This window comes from Ischnura elegans, chromosome 5, assembly GCF_921293095.1.
Source record: "Ischnura elegans chromosome 5, ioIscEleg1.1, whole genome shotgun sequence".
Lineage (NCBI taxonomy): Eukaryota > Metazoa > Arthropoda > Insecta > Odonata > Coenagrionidae > Ischnura > Ischnura elegans.
In genome coordinates, this window is record NC_060250.1 from 132,995,879 (window position 1) to 133,019,272 (window position 23,394).

General features: G+C 40.2%; 1 protein-coding gene across 1 annotated transcript in view; it reads left to right on the plus strand.

Annotated features, from left to right (window-relative positions):
- LOC124159574 (aromatic-L-amino-acid decarboxylase) overlaps positions 1-23,394 on the plus strand; it is a 153,330-nt gene that overhangs the window by 76,135 nt on the left and 53,801 nt on the right. The window contains exons 6-8 of the mRNA XM_046535471.1: positions 194-430; positions 3,344-3,880; positions 12,401-12,566. Of these exons, the coding sequence (XP_046391427.1) occupies positions 194-430; positions 3,344-3,880; positions 12,401-12,566 (940 nt within the window). The remainder of the gene's footprint in view (positions 1-193; positions 431-3,343; positions 3,881-12,400; positions 12,567-23,394) is intronic.

A 23,394-nucleotide genomic window follows, 5' to 3' on the forward strand; every position in this document is an offset into this window, starting at 1 on the left:
GAAACCACTCCATTTGGCACAGCAATAGAAACAAACGCGCCTTGAAAATGGGAAGTGAGTCGTTTTGCGGAATATCGGCGGAAAGAAGCCAATAACCTAGTGCAGAGCCGTGGAGAAGAGTGGGTGAATAATACTACTCAATGAGTGGAATGAGTGAGCCGTGAGGGTGCGCTAATGAGTTTGGCTTCCACAGACGTCGGCGAGCGAGTGCGTGTTGGTTTGCATGCTGTCTGCGCGTGCGCAAGCGGTGACCAAGCTGAAGAGGAAGGAGCCGCAGGTGAGCGAAGGGGTCCTGCTCTCCCGACTCATGGCCTACTGCTCCAAAGAGTCGCACTCTTGCGTCGAGAAGGCCGCCATGATCTGCTTCGTCAAACTGCGTATCCTCGAGCCAGACGCCAAGTGCAGCCTAAGGGGGGAGACGCTGCAAAGGGTGAGTGAGCCCATCCATTCCATTACATTTACCCCTGCACTAGGGCGGATCGGAAAAATCGATTTTTTTCTAATCCATCTTGCCCAATGAAAAAAAAAGTTGTGGGACCGATCACAAATAAGGCCTGAGAAATCTTAGACCTCTAGGTGAACCCCTGACCCTCGCTCAAATGCAATTTAGGGGGGGAATCTCAAAATTCTAAAAACATAATATTTTATGGTCATTCCCTATTCATTTTTCCTCATTTATAGGCTCTTTGCCTGCGTTCTCGGATCTAAAAATATTTCATCACTTCTCCAAAAGTTGGTAACATCGATTTTTTTAACGCCGACGAGGCGCCAAATAAGGGACAAGTCGTCTCATTACGCATCCTTTTTTACCTTCCACCATCTTCCGATTTATAATATCAAAAATTAACGCCCTCCTAGCAGCATGTGTGGGATGAATTTGTCTATATTTCGAGGCATGGGAGTAGGAGAAGTGAGCGGGGAGTGGACGGGATCGCTCTTGAATCCGCAACGCTGCGTGGGAGTTGGAATATTCTTTTCGCGGATGCGGACTCAAATTAGGCATTTTGTGGCTAAACGGTGGCAGATACGTCAAAATACACGAGATTTTCGTCCCAGAAATTTGCTGATTGCACAGCTGATTTAGTCTCATGAACCAGGTAATGACTGATTTGCGATCTAGACTCTTAAACAGCCATTTTTAAGCTTTATGTCCATAAAACAACATGGATCTAGTATAAATGAGTGGAATGTGGAAATTTTGAGACCTCTAGGGACCTTTTATACATCCTACCATCTTCCGATCTATATTATCAAGGATGGTCGCCCTCCTAGCAGCACACGTGGGATGAATTTTGCTGTATTCGAGGCGTGGGAGGGGGAGAAGCGAGCGGGGAGGGGACGGGATCGGCCTGCTGCTCTTGTATCCACGACGCTGCGTGGACGTTGCAATATTCTCTTCGCGGACGCGGACTCAAATTAGGAATTTTGTTGCTAAACGGTGGCAGATACGTCAAAATGCACGAATTTGCCTTACAAGTACAGTAACTCGGCAAAAGCTATAGGGAATGATCATAAAATATTATATTTTTCGAATTTTGACATTCCCCCCTCCCCCCCTAACTTGCATTTGAGCGAGGGTCAGGGGTTCACCTAGAGGTCTCAATTTTTTCAGGCCTTTGAACTTTTTTTCATTGGGCCAGATGGATTTGAAAAAAATCGATTTTTCCGATCCGCCCTACCGTGCACCCAACTATGTCAATTTCTAAATGCACGAACGATTTTAGTGGACCTGAGAAAAATGTGTATTGCGTGAATAACATTGTAACATGCTCTATTTTCCGTTCAAGCATTCCCACAAGTTGTGTGATGCAAAGGTTCATTTTTTCGTTCATACATTTAGGCTTACACTCGCATGGGTCACTGCATTATGCAACCAGGCACCAACGGCCGTATTCCAGTAGCAGTCTAAACCTTCAGTACTCGTCGTTCACTCCTCAGATACAAGTTGAGTTTGTATTTAAAAAAGTAACTTTGACTAAACTAACTCGAACTTCAACGTTCAGTTGAAAAATTTAGAACAAACTCATTCACCTAAACTTTTTACACTCGTTGTCCACCACTCTCGTGATTGATCCAACATACCAGAACGAACGGCGCAATTTAACCCTTTATAACCCAGAACTGATTCTGGGAGAAATCAAATTTCAAGATTTTTCATTCTGAAAACTCAACGATAATTATCGTGGAAGCTAACTATTTCATCACTATCACTAACTTACACTACAAAATAATGGGTATTTTAGATATTTCTTGAATAGAGCTGAAAGTTAAAACATTTTTGATGCTGCTTAGAAGCAACGTTGGGTCCTAAAGGGTTAAAAATCTGTGCCGAAAAAGAAGTTTCTTTCAACGCGATTTACGCCCGGAAAGTCCACGGTGTATCGCTTTGATTCATTAATTCCGGCTCCCTTTGATTAAAGCGATGATTCCTCAAAATGAAAAAATAAAATAAAAAGGAATTCTTCGTCAGTTGTTTTGCACCAACACCATCAGCATCAGTATCTATCCCTGAATCAAGAGCTCTGCAGTCTTATTATGATTTCCGAGAACTTTGGCATACGAACACTACGTATCTCGCAATTATTGCCCCAACCGCATACCTTACCTCTCAAACCTTTACCTCTGCCACTCTTGATGAACAAATATATCGCACCAACGACTAAAAAACTACGACTTGAGTTCATTTTGGAACATTCGTCACTGCCCTCACTACTCCTTCCCTTCGAAAATCGTCTAGACCAGCGTTTCCCAACCAGTGGGTCGCGGGCGGAATTTAAGTGGGTCGCGGCGTGGCTCTTGAAAATGTACCAAATTTAACTGATTCAGCAGATAATTTCAAATTTATGTATGTGTCATTTCTATTATTTTTTTTAACATATAAAATCTCGGTGCAATGCTTGCCTATTACATTGAAACGAAAACAATAGCGTATATAAATGTATATAAATACCAATTAAGTGTAAAATATGTATACATACGTATTTGTATGTTTGTGTATAATCATGGGTGGGGTAGGGGTAGGTCGAGAAAATGGAAAAAATTAAAAGGTGGGTCGCTCGACATAAAGGGTTGGGAACCATTGCTCTAGACACTGAAAGCACAGAAATTGATTAAACATTGTCACATAAGACTTTCTTCCTTCTATCTCCACGACGACTATGACTGACTCATCAGCAGTCATCGATCACGGGCACCAACGTTAATAGTTGTTTGACGCTCAAACTCATAACACACCTGTAAAGCATTTCTTCTATTTTGCATCGCCTGCTCTAAGTATCTCATTCGAGGCCATCCTCTCCTCCCCTCCGCCCATCACATGTTATGTTTTCCACTGTGTTGCTAGGCGATGGAGGAAGACATCCGTGCGGGGCTGGTCCCTTTCTTCGTGTCCACCACCCTGGGCACCACTTCGTGTTGCTCCTTCGACTGCCTCTACGAGATCGGACCGGTTTGCCGTCGCTTCGGCGCCTGGATGCACGTGGACGGCGCCTACGCCGGCAACGCCTTCCTCTGCCCCGAATTCAAGCCTCTGATGCGCGGCATCGAGTTCGCCAGCTCTTTCAACACAAACCCCAACAAGTGGCTGCTCACCAACTTCGATTGCTCGACCATGTGGGTGCGCGATAGGTATCGGCTGACGCAGGCGCTCGTGGTCGACCCCCTCTACTTGCAACACGGCTACTCCGACCAGAGCATCGACTACCGGCACTGGGGCATCCCTCTCAGCAGGAGGTTCCGGGCGCTCAAGCTGTGGTTCGTCATGCGCAGTTACGGCCTCGAGGGCCTCAGGGCCTACATCCGAAACCACTGCAAGCTGGCCAAGAGGTTCGAGAAACTGGTCAGGGATGACCCGAGGTTCGAGGTCTGCAACGAGGTCAAGGTGAGTTCACAACCTTTATCTGCACTCCCGACCAAGTCAAGTACTCAGGCGACAGCAATTGCATGATTATGGACAAGACTTTGGCCATCACTTCCTCCAAGTCCATTGCACTTGAAAAATAGGCTTTGTAAATCACAAGAACCGCATTAAACTCTTCATTCAAGTTTGAGCATGGCGGTAACCTTTTATAGCGACCCCTAATTGAAGATGGAGCTATACACGGGCGTCATGTGTTGCTTGAGGTTAAAGTACAAGGTAGTGTCATCAGCGAATGGTATCGTAGAATTTAAAAAAATATAAAATAGTTGAGGATATCTGGAATGGAGAGGTTTTGAAGTATGCTGGGGTTGAGTACGGGGATACGGATATAACTAAGTAGGTTTGCAATGAGCTAGGGTCAACTGGAACATTTATGAAAAAATAAAAAATAGCCATGTAGCCATCCCAAAGATCATAATTAAAATGGCACCCCTATCCTAAAGTCCCTTTAAAATGGAACCGAACTGCTGAAACTGGCTGAGTAATGAATTGTGGGAGAGCGAAGAGCCTATTTATTCAAGAAGAGACGGTAAAATCCCTCCGTGGTGACAAAATGTTTGGCTTCTTTTCGATCAAATTAAGGCAAAAAAACTTACTTTTGGCAAAAGACTCCTTTAGGCCTTTCCATAGAAGAGCTCAATACGCATTAAAAATTCTATTTTTAGGGCTGCAGACACTGACTACATCTTTAATACACAGAGTGAATATTTAAAAAAGAGATTGAATTATCTAGCTGTGAAAATCGTCAAGGTTTCCTCGCGTGATTTTATGAGGAAGATGTTGACTGTTCGTATCAGCGTCAAGGCCGGAAATATATTGAAATAATTAGCAATAAATGTATATCAGAATTGAAGAAAAAATAGCTTCACAGTTTCGGGGCGTTCTTAGATAAAAATAGCGAGGACTGGAAGCCATATTTCATTCTTCTTCAGCAAAATTGCCGCACACAATTGAAAGTGAGCTGAGCTGAACATTGTAACGTTTTTAAATATCCACTACTAACTTAACAAATAATTTCAGTACAATTCAAAAACAAGCTCTATATTTTGAAACTTGGGAGCAAAAAATAACATCAAAAAGCCACCATGACTATCACAATCCCATTTATATTATCCGTACTACCACTCACTGAACCACCGCCATGAACTGCACCAGTGTGGGGGTCTTGAGCTCTTCGTATCCCTTTCCTCCGATCTCTCTCTCTCTCGTAGACGCCTCCTTCTTCTCCGCGTCCTTTAATTCCTCCTACCGATCCTGGGTTCTGCCGTATTTCTTCCTCCAGTCGCACAATACACCACTCTTTAATTTTTCTCCCGATCCTTTCTATCACGTCTATCTCTTCCTTCTCTCCATACACGACTTCCCTTTTTCCGTTCACAACAATCTCCCCGTCCCTCACTACCATTGTTAGTTTTAAATTATTTACAAACAACATGGTGACTTGTTTACATTATGTTACAACATTATTAGCCGCTTTCATTTCGTCTCCGGAATGGACCTCTAAATTCCATACTATACACACGATGTTTTAACTCTCAGGTTTCTGCTTCCACGATTTACCACTTGAAATAACAAAATACGGTTGTCAGGCGCATGAAACAATTGAATAAGACACTGCGCGTTTCAAAGTTTCACGCTAATTCCCGCGCCATTTCACCATCGTGTCCCGCACTAACGCCTAAGGACGAACGTCCTTTTTGCTACGTGTGACAATTTGCGATGCTTGGTGAGGAGACTGGCTGGCAGTGTGGGCTGAACGTTCCCCAGGAAGGAATCGAAGAAGTTTATTTCGCTCCGGGTTCCCCCATTACAGCAAATACCAATTTCCGGCCAAAAAAATAAAAATATACCTGGCGCAATTCACTTGGTCATAAGAAGCAAAAACATTACCCAGAAGTAACATTACGCTAAGTACATCAGGAAAATACAGTAATGTAATCAGGAAGGAGAGAAAAAAAAACACAAAAATTTCCCAGATAATTTGTAAGTACATACCATAAAAATAAATGCAATTTATTGTAGTAAAATCTCACCGAGGAAATAGTTAAATATTTTTTCCTTTAAAAATAGACAGAAAAGGAGGAAAATATTATCAATGGCGACAAGGAATTTCAGAGATAAGAAAAGATTTAATGTAAGTAGTTTCCCGAGTTGGAGGAGTGAAGAAGGGTCAGTTCCAGTAGTTCTAGAAACAAAGGCTGATTCTGGTTTGGACATGGAGAATAGGTATGTAGTACATTCAGCTTTCTAGAGATTGAAAAGAAATGAACCAAGTAAATATTTCCTAAGGGAAGAGTTCTTTGCCACGCTGAAATGTAGAGGTAATGGGAGCTATGATCATCTTTGCGAAGGTCATGAACCAATCTAACGCTAGAATTTAATATCCCGTGAGGTTAATTCTCTGATTGTAAGTGGAAAGTCACAATAGAGCAAGGCGCAATAATCGAGTGAGGGAAAAAGAGAGGAATCAATGTTAGCATTAATGGGAAGAAGAGGATTGTGTAAATTCAGCTGGTATAAGGTTTTGTTGTCCTCATTGGAGATTTCATTCATGTGGTGATTCCACGAGATATTATTACATTCTATTCACTTGATGCTTGCGTTTGAGCTTTCGAGAGAGCCCGGAAACTCTCGAAAGTCTTCGATAATGGGGTAGGGGTAGTACCAAGGAGGTTTTAAATGCACTGCTGGCGCTGCATTCGAGTTTTAAGTGTGGTCAGAATTCCGCCATCTTGGTTTGACAATTTTCCGACTTAGTCTCAAACAGTATAAGCATATGATCAAGCATTCTATTTCTTATACATCTCCTCTGATTTATAAAATGAAAGTGCAATTCTTGATTGTCGTCGTAGTTTTCCGATCGTTTGTCATACCTTTGCGTGTATTAAACTGTCTATATCGATGGCAAAGTTCTAACAACACGTATCTCAAAAATAGCAACTTTTCAGGAGAGCAAAAAACGATTTTTTAAATTTTATATAATTTTCATTGAAATTAAAAACCAAAAATACATAATACTGAAAAATAAGCGTACATTTGCAAAGAAAGAGTAGTTTTTTGCTTGAATTTCATTGTTCATTAACAGTATTAGCAGTATTAACTCAGACCGGCCAAATGTTGATATACGTGTTGTTAGAACTTAGCCATCGATATAGACACATCGTGGTGATAATATATGTCGTCGTGAACATACTTCCGTACCATTATTGCGACCGGTCCGCTATCGTAAGATTTCCATTGGCTGTAATCTTATTAATTAGGTACTAGTAGAAGTGCAGGGGAATGGAATTTTACACTTGCAAAATGTTATTTTCGGCTAAGATAGTTGCACAGCGGAAACGTGGCGGTTGTCAATAAATTTTCATTGGGAAAATATATTCGAGGCATATTGTCACGAAGCCTTCCCATAATGATAGAAAAAAAGTTTAATGCGCTCGTTCACGATAGTTTATTATAACGTAACAACGATCATGACCGAATATTTCATCAAATAGTTAGCATTGACTCTTTTGGGATTATCAATATTTTGGTCAAAGTAGTCGTGCCTTTCCTACCCAAGCACCCCCATTCCTGCCACACTCCGCTCAACGCTCGGAACTAGTGGTGCACCTTCCAGTATATTTACACCCTCCTTTGGTAGTGCCGAGAGAGAGAGAGAAGAGGAGTGTACATAATATTGCCAAATGTAAGTACATAGCCGCCCTACTCTGTCGCTGAAAACGGCTAAGTCATGGGTGGCCACAGGAATTTTTGCTCTGGGGCCGAGGCAATGTACTACCCACCTATTTGGAAGGTATTGAAGATAATCCATTCACAGAAGCCCATGGCATTGTCAGCAAACACACTGAATGAGGCACCATTGGTGAAACGCATACTTAGACACGTACAAGGAGAACGCGTGAGGTTTTGACAACACTGCTCAGCGAGCAGATTCACAATGTTAACTCGACTGACTGAGGCCACGCCCACTGTTTTCCGATTGGCCAAGGGAAAGTCACGTGTCGAGAAACTTTCCTTCCCCTCACCCCCACTTGCTTTAGCCACACCAGCTCACCCGCAAAGATAAAATGATAAGAGTATAATGAGAGTGATACCAAGGTTTCTAACAGTGTTAATACGCTTAGCATTGGCGACACCGACTTTAATTTGGGAGGAAAGAGAAAAGTTATATTTGCCGAATGTTCTGGAGGAGCCAAAGATGATTGCATATGTTTTGGAGGAGCTTAAAACCTGAACATTTTCCTGGGTCCCTGCGTGTCCTTGTTTTCATCGACAATGGGGAAGTTGCATGAAATTTTTTTCATCGAAATAATATATGATTCTTATAGCAATTTTCACCAGGAATCCATTTTCACCAATCAAACTTCTCGTAAACCATCGATTTTATCATGAAATTCATTTAAAACAGTGAAATGCGTCTGCAAACGCGAAGTTAGCTCTGATTGTTGGTGACGTCATTTCTCCCTACGGCGTTTTCGTTTTGCATGTACGGCCGCAGAAGCTACAATGGAGCAGTCGTTGAGTAGGTGAATATTTCGGTATTTTTTTAATCCGTGTTTTCTCTCAGACATTTTATGACGTTATTTAGTCACGTCAAGTATATTTTATCCATTTTCTGTATTCGTAGAACAAGAATATATCGAATATATGCGAAATGGAAGACGGTTTCGTGAAAAGGCTGTTGCGATAATCTCCCAGAGGTGAATTCCATAATGATGGCATTATATTTTAAAAGTAACCCAGACTTTTTGGCTGCAGAATTTAGAGAAGTGAAGGCTTCGCGGTAAATTTTTCTAGTTTATTATGGCATTACTGGACCAGCTTTTACGAATACAGTAGTAGCTACTCGGCCTCCGTTGAAAATTTCTACATGAAATGTTGATGAATCTAGTTAGTGCAAATATAGTTTATATGGTACAATTTATGATTTTTTGCTTTCTGTATAATATCAGCTTTTTGATTCAGTATGTTGTGAAATGCTTTCTGTGCACAGATTTAAGGTAATTTTTCTGTGCACATTATGCACATCATACTATGGACAGTTTTAAGGTGTGTTCTGTATGCATACTGTCTGAAGTGTGTACAGGTTTTGACAGGTTATGTGCTTTTGGAGCCACTTTTATAATGGCTGCTTAACGATAGGCATAAGCATAAGATAATACAGCTTTTAAGGTTAGCTATGAAACTTCTATTTGATGCCTACAAAATAATTATAAGCTATTTACAAACGTATGACAAAATTCAATCATTTATGTTAAATAGTATTAGGTGCGCAACTAATCTCTCGCTGTTTTTTAAATGAAAAATACATCTCTCTTTAAAAAAAGTTATAAATGAATCATTCAAAGTATTTTCCGTCGCTTCCTAAAAAATTTCCCCATCATTGAGGCAGAGCCCGAATATCGTTATGGTAGAATTGACTGTCTTTTAAAGCTATCCTCTAATACTGCTTTTTGCACCAAACGGTTTTCAATGCAGGAATGAAGGATAAGCAACTTGTATTTTCTGACCTTTCTATTACTCTCTCCACATGGGTCCTAAAGCTTTCTATTTGCTTAGTTAGCTTAACTTCATCTTGAGAGCTCTCTGCATTCTTGGAAACTCTTGGTGGTCTAATTAACTCTCAAATTTTACCACCGAATGAGTGAACAGTTAGTTTGAACGCGCGATCTACTTTTACCCCACAGCCTTTTAGAATTTTCTCAAGAAATCCAGTCCATACGAATGACACTATCTATCGCCCGGCCACCATTACCCCTCGAAATGAAATTTTCTAATGAAGAATCATATGATTTTTTTTTATTGAGATTAGATAGAAATATTTGAGCTATAAACAATTCATTGGTTTTATAGTAATGTTAAAAATGATTCCTTTTGAAATGATTGCGTTTGAAAAAACATTATTTCTATTTTTCTTCACTATCAGTAGTATAATGCACTGATTAGTACTGTAAAAAAACTGATTTAGAGTGTTGAATGATTTATATATAGACTTTGCGTGACTTTGCGTTTATTAATTAAACAGTCATCGACGTGACACAAGCGAGAGAAGAAACAGTTAAACTTCAAGAACACCAACTTATTTTCTGGTTACCAACCAGACCGCACCGACAATTAACAATCGATAGTATCGATCAAAGGTATCGATACACCCAGTATCACAAATACATGGGAAATACATACATCACCAAATTTATGCATTCATATTTTCCAACATAGAGTTTCCATCGCAATTCACTTTTTTACTTTATACCTATCGCAGCGTAATAAACTAAGCGCAATTTGTTATACTGATCGCAGTAAAAAGAACTGATCCATACAATAGAAAATTTCACTCACTGCAGTGAGTACTGATCTATTTTTTTATGCTCCAATTCAGGTTAAACTTTGCCAAATTGGGTTACCTGGTTTTTCAATGCCTATTTCTAAACAATCAATGGCTGACTCTACATGTGAAGGCGAGCATGGAAAGGGAATTGGCATATTAAGCAACATCTTATTTTTGTCAACCCAAAAAACTAGATTTTTTCAAAAGACTAGCCACCGGAATAATGGAAGCAGAGAAATATCGTGCCGCTGTCGAGGGTGAGACATTGAGATCTTCTAGGCTAAAATATTGAAGGATTTGTTGAGTCTAATTTTCCTGAACATAGCAATAACAGGTAACCCGGTCTTTCCTGATAGCATATCGACAATAAAACAATTTTCACAATCTACTCTTAAATACAATGCTGCCTTTTTTCCAAGAAAAACACAATATACTTGACCCTTTGGCTACATATCTCCGTCTGATTCCATGTCAGTCACTTATCATATTCATAGGAGAAGTAGCAGCATTGGCGGAAAAAGGTTTCTTTTCTGAACACCAACAATTTTTGATTCTGGTTTCAATTGGCATGACTTTTCCTGACCTCGACTTTCCACCACTTCCTCAGGTTGTATTTCCTCCTATGGCTCTAAGTCAGTTGATTGGAGGAGGTAGTGATTATGCATCAGTGAGTTTCTTACAAATTATACACTGCAAATATGGTTTCGAGGGAGCTCAGTTGGAATACTATGCATGTGAATCAATTGATTTCGGAGAGAGGGAGGGTAGCCTACTGTATGCACCCTTTAAGTATTCTTATCATGATTAATCATTGACGAATTCAAAACATACAATAATTATAAGACATCAGGTACTACGAGGGCCGTCAACCTACGATAACTCAGCAAAAACAGCATGCAAGCGACAGGCGGGTACTGCGCGAACAGGGCAACTGCACGTCCTCCGCACCACACGCTCAAGTCATTTCTCAGCATAATTCTGTCGTAATCACTTAAGGTAAAGTGATCTTCACGAACAAATCCCGTCGTTTTCGTCGACAGATCGTTCTTCCTCTTCATCGCCTTAACCCACTTCTTTCTTCTCGCTTTATTATTCGACATAAGGACGAATATTTTATTAGAATTTCGAGATGTATTTGAACGCATAGGCACCTCAATATTTATTATTCGATATTATAAACAGCACTTCACGTAGGTAAACATACCGTCTTCCTGGCGTACGTATACCGCAGCAATCTCGAAGCTCCACGCCTCGGACGTTAGCAACTCTGTTTGGGGAGAAATGACGTCACTCCTCTTGGACACACTACTTTCGTTCGCACCCCCCACTCCTCCACTTTGACCTTTAATATCTCTAAAACTAACGCTAGTATTGAAATTTCCCCCGGTAGATATTCTTTCCTAGAGGTTTACTACATTTTGACAGAGTTTTCAAAAAATGTGAAAATTCCCCATTGAGATCGCGGCTGCCAATTTCAATGCAGGGTGATCTTGAAAATTCTCTTTCTTCATCGAATGTGAAGGCAGGGGTGGGTAGGAATCTCTTATGGCAGGGGCTTCGTGAATATTTGAAGTTACCTCTACAAAGAATAAAAAGTTTTAGGCAGTGATTAAATGGTATAAGGTACACTTGAAATCACTCCTCATCCCTCTACATTTGGAAAACATGTTCAATGACGACATCCAAAATTCTTGTAAACAAGTCGATGTTTTACCATTTCCGAATACTTTTTTCATATAAATAATTTTTTCAAATGACTCTTACAATCTTTTATCGGCCCAATCCCTCCACTCTAACTAATTCCAAACCAAAAGTCACTAAATACCTCTGTCATGATATTACGCTGTCCTCATCAATTGCATGGTTAGTTCATAAATGTTTATAATAAAAATTGGAAAATGTAACTTTTGATCGGAAACATGAAATTATTTACATTAATAAAGGATAATTTTGGCTCACTAAACCTGGAACAGTAGTGAAATTCTAAATATCTAATCTACAGTGCACCCTACATATTCCAAAATTATATGGAGCTTTTCCGCTTTGATGGAGTCAATAACAGAAGTTGGTGTTCATTTCTGTTTTCTGGATATTAATCGCTAACAAAATAACCCGCAGTAACATATTCTCCCCATTCATGAATTCATTCCCAGCTGGGGCTGGTGTGCTTTCGACTGAAGGGCAGCGACACCTTGAACCAGAAGTTCCTGAGTTCGATCAACGCGTCGGGTCGACTGCACATGGTTCCCGCCTCCGTCAACGACAAGTACGTCATCCGATTCTGCGTTGTAGCCCAGGACGCCTCCGAACAGGACGTCGGTGAGTGAGTTCCCACTTCTCATTCCCTAATGCCTCGTCTGTGGTGGAGTGGTGGTCCGCAAGGAAGTTCACGACTGTAACACTACCAATTAATGTAACACCACTCACCTACTATTTATTTGGTTTCGTGTTATCATAGGGTATAGAAACACACTTAATTATAAAATAACATGCACAAAATATCACACTTACACTTTTATATTCAGAATATCATGAAATAAGACTAATTGGGCCCAATTTACTATCGATCATTATAACAAACAGATTGCATAACTTCCATTTATATTCCAATGGGCTTTTAACTCTTCCCCTTGTGTATTTATAATAACCATTCAAGTCTACTTATCGGGTTCACTGCTCGCTCTCCACTCAAACACTGCCGGATGGTACAGTACTCCACAACTCCACTCTCTGCCGGATATCTTCCTCCACGATCCCTCCCTCGATCTTTCTCCACCTTTCTTTTTTTTACTCACGCGTCCTTCCTTCTATCGGCCTCTCTCTTGTGGGCGCCTCCTTTTTCTTTGCGTCCTCTCTTTTTTTCTTATTCTTATTATTGTTAATTTTAAATTATTTAAACAAACAACATGGTGGCTTGTTTACATTATGTTACACGGCTAACGTATGGCCAACAGGAGTGCATCTTGAGCACCATAAGAGTGCAGTGTCTCGCCAATCCAAGTGAGTGGCCAGTCTCTATCCGAACGAAAAACCATCCGCCACTCCACCATTCGTTGAGCCTGTTCCCCAACACACCGCCTTCCACAATAGTTCCTTCGACTAACACTTCTCCCTTTCCCTAATTGACATACTTCCAGAAAATGACACCAGCATTGAGGTGAGCACTCGTGATTGGGCACATCTGGAGGGAAATAAATAAGTTCTAAATAAAAATAAATCTTTAGTATTTAATCTTGATTAAATCTTAAAAGCACCAGATAAATCAAAAGCTAAAGCCATCACTTCGGATATTTTGTTTGAACATTTATATTTTGTAAACTCACGCTGGGTCACTTGCTTCACAATCCATTACGTGCTAGACTGAATTTATGCGGGAATGGTACTAATAGCACTCTTGAATCACACGTGATAAGTATGGCTGTGGCCGCGATCCAAACACAGATAAGCTAGCCTTAGATTTATTGAGATATTGATAACGGATATCTTTCAGATAGTCACCGAGTACATCATCTTAGAACCTCAATGTATCTCTAGGTGGGACAGTAACTAAAATAAGAGAGATATTTTTAAGATTACCTACTTATATTGATTTCGGAATTCGCTTTCCCCCGAACATTGAAGAACTTCAATAAATGCTATATAGGACTCATTACTTAAGTATTTCCAAGGCAAATATCGATTTCTTTTATTTTCTTATTAATCGCCTGTGTTCTATCAACCCCGCCACACTCCTATTGAGGCAGTTTGCAGGGCAGAAAATCTATCTACATCTACATAATACCCTGCGAGCCACCTCTAGGGTGTTTGGCAGGGGGTGAAAAATAACCAACGTGCAGCATGCAAGAGGACCGCCACATGCACACCACACAGTCATAGAAATATTACGCACACTAGAAAAATATACATGCTTATTCATAAAAAAATGGTTAATGTCGCTCTCGTGGGGACCACCGACGGTCAGCCGCGCTAATGAGGGTCCAACCTCGACTTCGAGCCTAATCCGACCCTTTTCGGGGACCCGAGCTCGCGAGGGATGGACCCAAAACACCGGGAGGGCCCCCACCCATCTGAACCACGTGTAGTACATTTTGCATTTTACAATTCTTTTAGTGCTATCTACAATTTATTGGCTTTATCGTCTTCTTGATCACACCAGGAATACGGGCGTTTTTTGATCGTCTTTCTACGATGATTTTTAAGAATTTTATCCAATCAGCGATAAAAGTCCCCTTCTGACTTGGCAACGCTGCATCCAGCAACTTGGGGGTGGGGTAGGAAAGGCCTCTCGCTCCACGCTGAACAATGGCATTCTCAATTCTGGGAAGTTCTGCGAGCCATTTCTAGGGTGTTTGGCAGGGGTGATCAATAACCAGCATGCATTTGGACTCCAACATGCAACAAATTATACTACTATATGCTGTTAGAAATAATCCGTAGTATGTTGGCGACCGTAAGATATGGTTAACTTCGTCAGAAAAGACACTGCTTTTGAATTTGTCTAAAAGATTTAGCCTATTTTCCAATCATGAGGGTCCCAAACACTGGCAGCGTATTCCAAATCTGGTCTAACGAGGGAAAAGTAGCTAATTTCTCTCACTTTGTCGTCGCACTGTCCTAATATTCCTTTAATAAAACCCATTTTACGATTACCTTGACCGGTTATTTCTCGAATATGTTTATTCCACGATAGATCATTATTGAGTCTAACTGCTAGATATTTCAGGGATTCAACAGTCTCTACTTGGCTCCCCCAATAATATAGCTGCGTTGTAGGACGTTATTCTTCTTCAAGAAATTCATTACGACGCATTTTTTCCAAATTTAATTCTACATCTACATTTACATTATACCCTGCGAGCCACCTCTAGGGTGTTTGGCAGGGGGTGATCAATCACCAGCATGCATTTGGACTCCCACATGCACACCACACCGTCCAAAAAACGTCCCGTATGATAACAAACTATACTACTATATGCTGTTAGAAATAGAATATAGAATAGAAATTCAGAAACATGCATTAAGTTTTACATAGGTTAGTAGGCTACACTACAAGTCATGCAATCTATTTACGAGTTCTATTGCTGCCGTTATAATCTCTTATTGATCGTGGAAAAAATGACATTCGGAATCTGTCTGTTCTACAATCTATCTCTCTTATTTCATTTATATGATCTGATTTTCCGTAGTACGTTGGCGTCCGCAAGATATGGTTAACTTCGTCAGAAAAGACAGTTCAGTTCAAAAATGAATCACTTACTCTTGTAGGAGTGTCATTACGATCAGTTTTCTATGCATCCGGAATTCAAGACCAAACTTCTCCGGGATTGTGTGGCACGATGTCACATTTCTCGAACCCTGATATCATGTTTGAGTTCATTTTACTTTCTTCAACCAAAGCACTGAGAATTTTTGCCAAAAGTGTTGGAAATACATTCTTTTCGATGGTTTTATAACTATTAAAGTTCCACAATTATGGTCTGTCAGTATGGCTCTCCATTTGTTTTTTACAAGGAGCGAAGACCGAAAAATCAAAGGGTTTGACATAAATGATTGGACGATGGCGTAAGAACACAAAACGAATCAATCGTCAACCAATGGCATTAAAAGGCATTCCCCAGTCAGCACAAACTAGCACATGTTCGAGTATCTCTTCTTCCTTACCCTTTCTCAATGCCGTATGGCGCCCTGGATTCTTTGTATGGTGACACTTCACCTTACTTTCAATTGTCCTATGCGGAATATTGTACTTTTGGGCTGCTTTTCCACTGCTCAATTCATTACAAATCACTGCGGAGACAGCAAGTGGCAGCGTACTGTCATCATAATTTCGATACCTTCGGCCTCCCAACTTGGTATTAAAGCGTCTTGGCATTTGAAAGGCCTATAAAACGAATATGAAAAACGCACCTTTAGGAAAAAGTGTACTGGTAGTGGAGAAATAACAATATTGTCGGTTGGCAAAGTTGTCCCATTTCCACCAAGTTTCCTGGTGCAACATTGCCAAGTTAAATTATTAAATCTAAATACAACAAATATTTTACCATTTAAAGCGATTCTGAAAGTAAATTATATGCTCTATTGAACGATACCAGAAGTTTTTACTTACATTTGAGTAAATGGGAAGGGCGAGACACTTAAATAGACTACCAAAAATATTCAGTTTGGCCCTACAAAAACAAAACACTAATAAAGACCTGAAAACAACTTGTAAGACTACAAGTGTGTGGAAAGGCTATCACTCAATATCTTGTCTGAGTGATGAAAACATAGGCCCTCTCTCGGATAATTAGGAAACTTAGTAGGGCACCAAACATAATATTTTTCAAAACCTGGCAAAGTTGCCCCACTTGGCAAAGCTGTCCCTGTTTACGGTACGACGCATTTTTTTCAAATGTAATTCTAACTGCCAAGCATCGCACAACGCTTGGATAGCAGCAAGGTCATTCGTTAGTTCATCTATATCTCTGCTGGAACGGATGATTTGTTACACGTCGTCTGAGGAAACATTTCCTCCAAATTTACTAATAAAATTATGCATATACTTCGATCTACGCTCCCGTAAAGAATGAGCAACCCTGTTAAGCCTTGAGATTTTGCAGCTATAGGCAGCGATGAAGGACGGAGGAATTGTACTTCCTTGAATGAAAAACAAGATCATTCCATAGAACCTTAACCCTCATACGACGAAAAAATGAACAGTATAACACTTTCTAAGGAGTGCTAATATTACTCTAATGAGAGAAAAATCAGGAATAGTAAAGGACACAAATTAATGGGAAAAGGAATTAGAAAACATTGATTCATCATCAGCTTTAAAAAAAATAAGTGCTCTAACGAAGTGTGGACTAGCGTTCATTAAAGTCCTTAATGGTTTGGGTGAAAAACGAATTCCCATATCTATCCGTTCGGCAAAACATCTCTCTTAATTTATCGCTTCTGTCGGACCTGGAAATATAGTGTGGCTCCAATATTATGTTCTCTGTGTCGCTCTTAAAGACATCCATTCTCAATTTCTCAAGCAATCTAAGCCTAGCGCGCAGCCTACTAGTGGGAGGGATAAAGTGGAGGGAGGGAAAATTGCTTATGTAAGGCAAATAGTAAAATTGGAGGCAAGGAACAGCCATCTAATCACAGACGCTTGACTTCTTTTGAAATTATGATTCAACTGACGTTTTATGCTTATAGTTACTAGCTGTGTTGATTCTGATTTGCTTTTGTCGAATAGGCTATTCACAGGCATTTGTTAAAAGAATACTAGGGAAGTGCGACGACAAAGTGAGAGAAATTAGCTACTTTCCCTCGTTAGACCACATTTGGAATACGCTGCCAGTGTTTGGGACCCTCATGAAAAAGGCTTAATAACAGAGTTAGAACGCGTGCAAAGAAGAGCTGCCAGGTATGTGAAAGGGTATGTTGTTTCTAGCAGCATATAGAAGTATAATTTGTAAGTATGCGTGACATTTTTTGTACCTTGTGATCTGCATCTTGGAGTCCAAATGCATGCTGGTGATTGATCAACCCCTGCCAAACACCCTAGAAATGGCTCGCTTAATACCAAGTTGGGAGGCCGAAGGTATCGAAATTATGATGACAGTACGCTGCCACTTGCTGTCTCCGCAGTGATTTGTAATGAATTGAGCAGTGGAAAAGCAGCCCAAAAGTACAATATTCCGCATAGGACAATTGAAAGTAAGGTGAAGTGTCACCATACAAAGAATCCAGGGCGCCATACGGCATTGAGAAAGGGTAAGGAAGAAGAGATACTCGAACATGTGCTAGTTTGTGCTGACTGGGGAATGCCTTTTAATGCCATTGGTTGACGATTGATTCGTTTTGTGTTCTTACGCCATCGTCCAATCATTTATGTCAAACCCTTTGATTTTTCGGTCTTCGCTCCTTGTAAAAAACAAATGGAGAGCCATACTGACAGACCATAATTGTGGAACTTTAATAGTTATAAAACCATCGAAAAGAATGTATTTCCAACACTTTTGGCAAAAATTCTCAGTGCTTTGGTTGAAGAAAGTAAAATGAACTCAAACATGATATCAGGGTTCGAGAAATGTGACATCGTGCCACACAATCCCGGAGAAGTTTGGTCTTGAATTCCGGATGCATAGAAAACTGATCGTAATGACACTCCTACAAGAGTAAGTGATTCATTTTTGAACTGTCTTCAATCCTGTCGTCACAATCAAACAAAAGTTCGCCATAGAGAAGAAGACGGAAAATTAATGTGGCCCCTGGAGAAACCATGGACAAATCACACCTGGTCACTTCCAAGCACCTCCACACAAAATCTTGTTGGAGGGACTTGCCAAAAGGAGAAAAATTAGGGGAATGACAATAGCATTCCACGTTCAATGCATTGGGTATCTTGGAGTACCATTCTATATTTAAGAGTTTTCTAAATAAACATTATTTTTCCGTTGTTTTATTGAGGTTTCCGCTGGATATAACTCCGTTGGCAAAGTTGCCCCAGATCCATAGAATCTTTGCTAACTACATTTTCAATTTTTTTAACATATAAACTTTTACTTAAGTTGTCATTTTTGCACAAATTTTGAAAGTAGAGACCAAGAATAATGGCTTAAAATGGTTTTAAACCATTTCCGTACATGAACTTACAAGAATGCGGTTGAAAAAGAAAAAAAAAGTGGCAAAGTTGTCCCGGTTTACGGTAATGAATTTCTGGAAGAAGAATAACTTCCTACAACGTAGCTATATAATTCGGGGTACCCAATTAAAGGCAGTTGAATCCGTGAAATATCTAGGGGTTAGACTCAATAATGATCTATCGAGGAATAAACATATTCGAGAAATAACCGGTCAAGGTAATCGTAAAATGGGTTATGTTAAAGGAATATTAGGAAAGTGCGACGACAAAGTGAGAGAAATTAGCTACTTTTCCCTCGTTAGACCACATTTGGAATACGCTGCCAGTGTTTGGGACCCTCATAATTGGAAAATAGGCTAAATCTTTTAGACAAATTCAAAAGCAGTGTCTTTTCTGACGAAGTTAACCATATCTAACGGACGCCAACATACTACGGAAGATCAGATCATATAAATAAGATAAGAGAGATAGATTGCAGAACAGACAGATTCCGAATGTCTTTTTTTCCACGATCAATAAGAGATTATAACGGCAGTAATAGAACTCGTAAATAGATTGCATGACTTGTAGTGTAGCCTACTAACCTATGTAAAACTTAATGCATGTTTCTTAATTCAATTATTATTTCTAACAGCATATAGTTGTATAGTTTGTTATTATACGGGACGTTTTTTGGACGGTGTGGTGTGCATGTGGGAGTACAAATGCATGCTTCATGCTGGTGATTGATGACCCCCTGCCAAACACCCTAGAGGTGGCTCGTAGGGTATTATGTCAATGTAGATGTAGATTGGAAAAAATACGGAATTCCACAAAGTTATGGCCAATCCAGCGCTGGTGATGAATCAATGTTTTCTAATTCCTTTTCCCATTAATTTGTGTCCTTTACTATTCCTGGTTTTTCTCTCATTAGGGTAATATTAGCACCCCTTAGAAAGTGTTATTCTGTGCATTTTTTCGTCGTATGAGGGTGAAGGTTCTATGGAATGCTTTTGTTTTTCATGCAATGAAGTGCAATTCCTCCGTGCTTCATCGCTGCCTATAGCTGCAAAATCTCAAGGCTTAACGGGGTTACTCATTCTTTACGGGAGCGAAGATCGAAGTATATGCATAAATTTATTAGTAAATTTGGAGGAAATGTTTCCTCAGACGACGTGTAACAAATCATCCGTCCCAGCAGAGATATATATATAGATGAACTAACGAATGACCTTGCTGCTATCCAAGCGTGGTGCGATGCTTGGCAGTTAGAAGTATGGTGTAAGTTAGGTATGTGAAAGGTCGTTACGATAGTCTTGTTAGTGTAACTGACCTCTTAGATAAACTCGGATGGGAATCCCTGTCGGACCGTAGATTGAAAAATAGAATAAACCTTTTAGATAAATTCAAGAGCAGTGTCTTTTCTGACGAAGTTAACCATATCTTGCGGACGCCAACGTACTACGGAAAATCAGATCATATAAATGAAATAAGAGAGATAGATGGTAGAACAGACAGATTCCGAATGTCATTTTTTCCACGATCAATAAGAGATTATAACGGCAGCAATAGAACTCGTAAATAGATTGCATGACTTGTAGTGTAGCCTACTAACCTATGTAAAACTTAATGCATGTTTCTGAATTTCTATTCTATATTCTATTTCTAACAGCATATAGTAGTATAGTTTGTTATCATACGGGACGTTTTTTGGACGGTGTGGTGTGCATGTGGGAGTCCAAATGCATGCTGGTGATTGATCACCCCCTGCCAAACACCCTAGAGGTGGTTCGCAGGGTATAATGTAAATGTAGATGTAGAATTAAATTTGGAAAAAATGCGTCGTAATGAATTTCTTGAAGAAGAATAACGTCCTACAACGCAGCTATATTATTGGGGGAGCCAAGTAGAGACTGTTGAATCCCTGAAATATCTAGCAGTTAGACTCAATAATGATCTATCGTGGAATAAACATATTCGAGAAATAACCGGTCAAGGTAATCGTAAAATGGGTTTTATTAAAGGAATATTAGGACAGTGCGACGACAAAGTGAGAGAAATTAGCTACTTTTCCCTCGTTAGACCAGATTTGGAATACGCTGCCAGTGTTTGGGACCCTCATGATTGGAAAATAGGCTAAATCTTTTAGACAAATTCAAAAGCAGTGTCTTTTCTGACGAAGTTAACCATATCTTACGGTCGCCAACATACTACGGATTATTTCTAACAGCATATAGTAGTATAATTTGTTGCATGTTGGAGTCCAAATGCATGCTGGTTATTGATCACCCCTGCCAAACACCCTAGAAATGGCTCGCAGAACTTCCCAGAATTGAGAATGCCATTGTTCAGCGTGGAGCGAGAGGCCTTTCCTACCCCACCCCCAAGTTGCTGGATGCAGCGTTGCCAAGTCAGAAGGGGACTTTTATCGCTGATTGGATAAAATTCTTAAAAATCATCGTAGAAAGACGATCAAAAAACGCCCGTATTCCTGGTGTGATCAAGAAGACGATAAAGCCAATAAATTGTAGATAGCACTAAAAGAATTGTAAAATGCAAAATGTACTACACGTGGTTCAGATGGGTGGGGGCCCTCCCGGTGTTTTGGGTCCATCCCTCGCGAGCTCGGGTCCCCGAAAAGGGTCGGATTAGGCTCGAAGTCGAGGTTGGACCCTCATTAGCGCGGCTGACCGTCGGTGGTCCCCACGAGAGCGACATTAACCAAAAAAATTGCTAATGGTTAGTAATTCCTAGAACAAATACATGCAAGGTTAGAACTATGAAAAAACATGCGATGAGTGATCCTAGCGAGCGATGCCATTAATCCTATCAATTGAGACAACGTTACTAGCATTAATAGTGCGAGGGAAGAATGACATTTTAAATCTCTCTGTTTTGCAGTCTATTTCTTTTATTTTATTCTCATGATCACGTCTACTATAGTAGGATGGTAAAAGAAGGATATGATTCACGTCATCTGAGAAAATATCTTCTTCGAATTTCCTAAGTAAGTTAAGCCTATACTTCGATCTACGCTCCTGTAAAGGTTCCCATCCTAACTCGTGTAACATACTTAAAACGCTGCACTTTTTGTCGTAAGGTAGTAATTAGGGTAGATGTATAGTTATGAGTACAAATGCCTTTAGGATGAACACGCTCACTTCAAGGGAAGAACTGGTTTCCAGATCGAATAATAATCGCCTTCGAAGCAGGCTGCGCAGGTCATTGAGATATACTTATTAATGATGTGCGCGTTTGCCAAATAACAGGTGCTGCTGCTGCTGCAAAATTAAAAAAAAGGTGAATCGCTTGATGAATTACGACTGGGCGTTTCTTCCGATCTTTTTTTTGCTCGCTGACGGAGACACATTGATATTTATCCCTTTTTATGCATTCGCCAACCTGCATTTACAGTTCTGATTAACGTTTTGCCCCAGCCAACGAACATAAATTTTGCCACAGATTTATCTACAGAAAAATCTCTAGACAATTATCTACATAGGAATATAAACCATTTTTCTAGGCACTTCAGATCTGGTTTTGCTGGTGGTAGTCCGGGGCGCTCCAATGACGGCACCTTCTTTTCCCCGTGGGCGTGGCGGCGCTGAAAAGCGCAACACGGTTACCTATCGAGACCTGAGTAGAATTTAACTAAGTTTTCGAGATAAGGGGATTCGTGAGCAATTTACAGTTTGTTTATGGTTTTTCCTTCCACAAAATCAGGATCAAAATGCAAATGAAATGCCAAATACTAATTATTACGAATATACCCTCGGATATCTAAAAAAACTATTTTTTTCTTGAACAGCAAAAATCTAAAATCGTGACTCCTTGTTGCCGGGAAATTTCGCCCTTCGTCCTGGAAGTTTCGATAAATTCTAGTGGTGCCAACAAATGTTGAATATCAATAATTTTATGATTGACTATTTTATTAATGACCTCATACTAATGATCTCCTGAAAAGGGTATGTCTGCTGTGTACTGAAAACTCCTTGTTCCAATTTACTTGTAATAGCTGTGCGCTAAGTACAAAATAATCAGAGGCATGGATGCAGTCTCACTCGAGTGAGTGCATCGCAAATCGATCGTCGGTAACTCATGAATGACACTGCGAATGACGATCATCGACATTGGCCGCGAACGGCCAAAATGATAATGCCGTTTGTACGAGTGATCCGGGCATCAATCGGTCACACAAAAGATTCGCTCGCGCACATCGGTCACTCAATACCGGCCAACCAATAGGAATGATTCAATTTTTCCGCTTTTCAAACCTTCATGGCACATCAAGCTTCGATTAAAGTCATTCTCCTCTGATTAAATTAAGTAGTTATCCATTAATTCCATTAGTAAAAGTTTGGAAATATTCATTGATCAAAATTCTTAAATTCTGCTTCACTCGGCCCCCTCTCGATGGCTGGGTCTTCCGCCTTACACCACTCCGCTTCGAAGCGTCTTCGAAATTGCTGATTGAGCAAGAACAAAGCAAATAACGTGACAAATGTCTAAGGGATACGTGTATACCATTCCAGTGTGAGTGAAGGAGAATTT